At 37.0% G+C, this 6,322-nt stretch overlaps 1 protein-coding gene across 1 annotated transcript; it reads right to left on the reverse strand.

Moving 5' to 3' along the window:
• Nucleotides 1–601: 601 nt before the first annotated feature.
• Nucleotides 602–4,217, reverse strand: a-sdf1a (stromal cell-derived factor 1a). Its single transcript, NM_001130391.1, has 4 exons — nucleotides 4,151–4,217; nucleotides 2,722–2,839; nucleotides 1,886–1,969; nucleotides 602–629 (listed from the first exon to the last, which is right to left on the reverse strand). Exons 1-4 carry the CDS (start codon nucleotides 4,215–4,217, stop codon nucleotides 602–604), a joined length of 297 nt encoding a protein of 98 aa, NP_001123863.1.
• Nucleotides 4,218–6,322: the final 2,105 nt, after the last annotated feature.

Genomic DNA, 6,322 nt, shown 5'->3' on the forward strand with positions numbered 1-6,322 from the left:
GCGACTTTTATTAGCACATGTGGGGAACTGGCACTCCATGAACTTCTTTGATGCCAGTAAATTAGAAATAATCCTGTTTCCTTGCAAAACAGACCACTTATAGTTCATTTTGTATAATTAGAAATCAAGAAAATTAATATGAGCAGATTTTCTGTTTAGTTTTCAAAAACATTGAGCAGAGCAGAATGCTTTGACTCATGTCATCCCTTTTAGGAAATTTAAGCAAAATTTGTATACATTTTTTTAATTGATAAACAGGCCTGCCAGAACAACTCTGGCTTCAAAAATGTTGCTTTACTGTTAAAATCTATCGACAACTACTAAAAAAAGTATGTACAGAATGGTTAGAAAACATACACTCGCAGGTATAATGCCACTTTTCAATAATATTTTTTGATATAAGAAGTGGTAGTGGTGATGGTGAAGACGGCAGGAGGTTAGGTGGACGGGGGTTCATGGTGAGGAGTTGCAGTTCAGTCCGTGCACGAGGCTAGAGGACGGCAGCTGGTATAAGTGCTGTGTAACACGCCAGACGATCTCACGTTACATATCCATGGCGATGCTCCAGATGCCCCCAGCTTAGGAGCATCTCTAAGGCCTTTCAGATGATCTGCTTGGCTTTCTTCATCCTTGACACACAAAAGAACAACTTTTAGGTAATTGAAATGAAAAACAAAATGATGTGTGTACTTAAGTTTTTTTTTTAATCTGTAATAAATACACATGATGTACTATAGGGTTTTCACTTATCTTTTGCTTTAAGATTGTATTATTTGTGTGCTTAATGATTCATTTTTTAAAATAGACTTATTTGGCAGACTTGAAAGGTTGTGTGAACAGCACAAACACAGAGATTTGACTGTAGAACAGCCACATTTAAACTGCATGGTGTATGAATGGAAATTGTCATTTTGGTTTTAAGATTTGAGAAAAACACAAATCAAGCGACATTTTTTTTTTGCCTTTCTACACTTTTTTTCCATATCTTTGGCCAAATGTGTCATTGGAAGCATAAAGATGTTGATCAGGTGCAGAAGAAAAATGTATTTTCTCTATGCTGGATGTTTTCTTCTGCAAAACATGACATTAAAGCTTCCAAGAAACTCCACTGGCGTCCCAGCATCAAAACAGGGTGAAGGTCAGAACCATTTGTCCTCTGAATTTTGATTTTGATCAAATTTTCCTTTTCCACATTCTGCTTTTATCAGAAAATCTGTCACCACCAGAGCGTGTGGCCTTTTTCAAATTTTACTAAATATGCATCAAGAAACTTGATCATAGACATAGCAACATGATCTTTTTAGAAACATATTGTCAGAACTTTTAGGACAGGTTTTCCATGCTCATAACAGACAGGAGACAGTTGAGGTTGGCAATGAACTGTTGGTAAATGGCCAAAATATTCATTTAGCCTTAAATTAACAGTTTAAAATAATGAAGAGAACACAAAATTACATAATCCTTTTAATTATATATACGGTCAACTGAAATCTCTTTTAATTTAGTTTCCATCAAAAACTCAACACAGCCTTTAAAGAACATTAAACATTTTATTCGGTTAAGGGATCAGATGTAGGTCCTGCAGAGGTTTTTAGATTGAAACAGAAGTTAGTGAAGGTTAACGCATCATCCCACCCACAATTTGTTTTAAAGCGGAATCACTCACTACTCCCACTCGGTCGTGTAGCCGCATGTTTTGAGTTAGGGCTCCAGCATGGATTGGGCAATTCAGAGCTATCTCTCCCACAGCAGTCTGCTGGAACGGGATCAAATGCGCATTTGGGCTTTGGCATTCATGACTTCTTCATTTCCAAGTGGAAGTGGTGCTGAAGTGATTTTAAAAGGATCCAAGAAGGTTAAAAAAACAAGTGACAAAGAAACTTACTTAGTAAGAGCATTCTTCAGGTACTGCTGAAGCCACCGCGCCTCTGGATTGATACACAGCTCCCTGTTTGTCTTCAGTTTAGCACTTAAAAGGAGGACAATCAGATTACCAATGATCCTGAGCTACAGTTTAAAGAAGCTTTTTTTCTTCTTGGAAATGAACATTTTGCTATGAAAGAGAACTATATTAGCACAGATGTGTTAGTTTAACTGACAAAAAATCTTGTATAAACATTTAACAGTAATCATTCATTTCTTTATAGCAAGTTGTAATTCAAGTTTCATATTTCTTGTCCAGTTATGAACCTAATTGTTGTAAGTAAATCAAAACACAACAACAAGATCAAGGATCTGGCTGAAATTGATCCCAATCATTCTTAGCAGGACAGAGAGCATCCATAGAACTCATTTTGTATGACAAAAGTCTGATTTTTTTGGGAGACAAAGCTGAACTTTGAGCTATAGATAACGTGCCTTGTGATCTGTAACTTTGCACTACACTTCTTTTAACAATGAATACAGTCAAACCTAAAAACCAGGAATCACAAATCTAAAACCTAATTTTGTCATTCCTTTGTTTTCCCTAAAGCTGACTTCAGTTTCCTCCTTTTCAGATCCACTCATCCTCAAATGGGCCGTTTCCTGTAGATGCCTCAGTGGACATGTTGCAGAAACAACTTGTGTATGTGAGCGGGTGACAGAGGGGTGTGTGTGTACATATGCATTTCCTTTATCTGGTTGTCACCTCCTGGAGATTGATGGTGAGAAATGTCCAACAAAGAGGAAAGTGTCTCAAACTTTGGAATTGGGATGGGAAAAGAAAGCATCAAGACTCACATCACTTGGAAGGGGCAGTTAGGTGTGTGAATGAACTTGAGCTCTCGGATGAAACTTCGTGGGACGTTGTTGACAGTTGAACGGCAGCTGCATCGCTCAGCCAGACTGATGGGCTTTGCTGCAAAGGAAAGATGAATAGCAATCAAGCAAAGCAGCATTTTGCTGATAGCAGATAAAACAAATGATCCCTCTGAAATTCTCAAATTATTATTCAACTGTATAAAAGATTAAAATCCTATTAAGCTATACAGCCCAATGAACCCACTTTTTTAAAAATTCTCTGACACATCAACAAGTTGAAGCAAGACTGTCCAATTGAGCAGAAAAATCAACAACCCCTGCAGAGTTTTGTTGAGATTTGCAGCTCATTTTGACACCCATCCATCATTCGTGTTTGTTTCCTTCATCAATCTGTTTCACAAACACTCGATTTCTCTCTTTGTCTAAAAATTTCTATTCGGATCCCCACAGAACACACACAGAGAAAGATGTGATCAAGGCTTAAGTAAAAATTCCTGCTGGTTTGTGTAAAAATCTGTATAATCTTATTAAGCTGATTCATTGTGGGTGTGAATACTTTCCACTAATACTCAGCTTTTGGGTTTGTATACAGAGATGTTCACGGGTGATAAATGTGAAGGGAAAAAAAAACAAATAGAAAAAAAAGTGCAGCAAAAATGCAGACGAAAAAACAGATGGAACAAGTAGAATTTCTGCTGGCAGGAAGAGATTTTTTTTAAAGATAACCAAAAATCTTCAGTAAACAATTGATATGCAGCCTGCGTCACTCAAACAGATGGGAAGATGTGCTTTTGCAGATTAAACTCCATGCAAATTATTTTTGACACCTGATCCTATTGACATGATAAAGGATTCCACAGTTTGGCGACGCCACGTCGGCTATCTGAAATGCGCAACTTGCGTAATTGAAAGAAAACAAGAGGCACGGCAAACGCGCGCGTGTGATGGGGGTGCTTCCACATCCAGAGCCACATGTGGAGACTGATGGCGCTTAGCGCACGACTAAAGTTTGTCCCCTTTTTAAACAAATTTTTCAAAAACAAACTCAAATAAAAATATTGTGAAAATAGTATAATTCATTACTTTTAACAAACATTTTGACGAAATAATGCTCTACATTTAATTAATCAAGGTCTAATGTATTCTCATAAAGCACAATTTAAGTGAATAGCCTACAAAGAGGGATTTTTTTTGTCAAATCAGTTTTCATTGATTTATCTTTTTGTTTATGTTTCCTTTGTAGAACTGTATAACTCCTGAAAACAGACAGTTTAAGTACTTTTCGCAGCGTTACACATGTTTGTTTTTTTCAGTGGCAAAAACAGAAAAAGACAGAGACCTGATAAATGGATAGAAACATGCACAAATGGTTTTAACAAAGCAAGTAAAGAGCATTTTAAAGACTTACCGTGTGTTTGAGGCGCATAAATTGCCATTGTGAGAGCGGCCGTGAGCGCAAAGAGCTTCACATCCATGTTGCATTAAAGTCTCAGTGATTTGATCCCGTTCAGACTGAAGTCCAGAGAAGCTGTGACAGAAGAGATGCTGCTGCTGGGGTGTTAAGTTACGCACCACAATCAAGCTACGGTAAAATCTGGAGAAGACTTCCGGTTACACAAAATAAAAGCTGTCAATGTTTTAGGTTTTTGTCTTAAAATACCCAGACTTCAAAAAACAAACACGGAATTAATTATGACAGTGTCACTTATTGTGTGACATCCTTAAAAATAAGCTTCTAAGCTTTATCTCTCCTCGTGCTTTTATTGTGTTAAAATCCATTTTTACGGAATGGAATTGTGTTACCTCTTCCAGTCGTCATTGAAGTGAGCCCAAACTCTTTCTTTAGACATTTAGGAGCTAATTTTCCAAACTTTTCTTTTTGGCCATAAATCTAAGAAGACAGGAATGGAAATAATAAATTCCTTCCAAAAATGAATGCCAAACAAGTGTTTTTAATGTGCTTGCAGCATTTTTCTCAAGATGGAGAACGTATATGAAGAAAATTGAGATCGAAATTTCATTTCTGAGTATTTCTTTATTCATATTGTTATGAATCATGAACAGGGGAAAAAATGCATTAAGAAACAGCTTGAAGCTGTGATGTAGGTGCTACAATCGGCGGGTCAAAAACTCCCTGCTTCGTTCCAATTATGATGCCTCCACTTGAAGATGACTAGATCCATGTATGTCTTTGTTTTCCTCATCTAAGCTGGCATCTGGCTCAAAACTGTATGGCTGGATTGATTCAATTGAAGGAAACTATAGTAAAATAACACAGGTTTTGTGATTTTGGGCACTATCATGAACAATGATAAAGACAACATGGGGACGCTTTTACAATAGATCAAAAGATTACAAGTTACAATCTTTTTAGAAGCTTAATAATTACAGAGACCAAGGTTTCAGAAAGCTTCTAAAATATAAAGTATTGAAACATATTGACAGTGTTATAAAAAATGTGAAACCCAGAACTTCCCTATGGATTTCCGTTCAAGTTTTAGAGATGATATAAAAGGACCCTGTTCTGAGCTTTCATGTGCTTTTAGACCTGGAATGAAAACAGTTTATATATTAAGCGGAAACCATTGAGAAATCTTCTGAAAACATCCAGTCAGTGTGTGTGTGCACACATCCATACTCTCAGTGTCTTGTTTCAAGGATTAGGAGCCTTATCAGACTACAGATGTAAGTTTGTCTTCAGACGTGTGGCTTTCTTTCTGTTAGTTAAACTCACCTGCATTTGTTATTTCTAAATAGTCAAATTTCCAAAGGTGCAGAGGAGATCACGGATTTCTAAGAAACAGTTTGACAATTTTTTAATCAAATATACACAAGTGAATTGAATTCCCTAATGTAAATATAATCTGTAAGCCTTCACTCAGTGGATCACAAAAGCCCGTATTTACACAGATGTGTTTTGCTAGATTTCTGTCTGAATTTCAATGCTCCGTGAACAAACCGATTGTTTGGCTTTTCTTTTTTGAATTTATATTTTCAGTTATGGTGAGACCTCTCCTGTCATCACTTGGCTCTGGGAAAGCAAACCACCTGCTGACAGTAGGAACATAGGGGGGAATAGACAAGGGTGGTTTAAGGCAAATAACTGACTTACGCCGGTGACGGCAGTGTATTTTAGGTTCCACTCCGATCATCTTTTGATCTATTGTTAAAGTGTTAACCTTTCTAATTTCATTAGAACTTCACCTTTGAGTTGTGGGCAGAGTTGTTGGTACCATATGTCACTTCTATTTTTCAAACTGCTTTTTTAAGCTTTATTCTCTTTATCCTCCATCGTGAGATAAGAACATGTGAAAAACACCCAAAACACAAATTTCATTGGACTGGGTCTTTGAGTAAAGTGCCCATCCCTCTCTTATAAACATAGAACCTTTTTCATAGACTTTTAACTTCATAGAGTAAAGGGAGATCTTTAGGTTGAAGTGCAATGGAAGGTTTTTATGAAAATCTCAGAGGGTTCACACTTGTCATCTGTGTAAACTGTCTGTGTTTGGACCTGGCAAGATGAAGCCATGGAGACCAGACTAACCAGAGAAGACACTCAAAGTAAAATCAGCTGTCA

This window comes from Oryzias latipes, chromosome 15 (assembly GCF_002234675.1).
Source record: "Oryzias latipes chromosome 15, ASM223467v1".
NCBI classification, from domain to species: domain Eukaryota; kingdom Metazoa; phylum Chordata; class Actinopteri; order Beloniformes; family Adrianichthyidae; genus Oryzias; species Oryzias latipes.

Excerpts from the sequence above, each read along its gene's own strand:
- a-sdf1a (NM_001130391.1), bottom strand. The coding sequence starts at position 4,217 with ATGGATGTGAAGCTCTTTGCGCTCACGGCCGCTCTCACAATGGCAATT. Across the intron at positions 2,840-4,150 it reads TTATGCGCCTCAAACACACG|CAAAGCCCATCAGTCTGGCT; the intron begins GTAAGTCTTTAA and ends TTTCCTTTGCAG. Across the intron at positions 630-1,885 it reads CTGAAGAATGCTCTTACTAA|GATGAAGAAAGCCAAGCAGA; the intron begins GTAAGTTTCTTT and ends TTGTGTGTCAAG.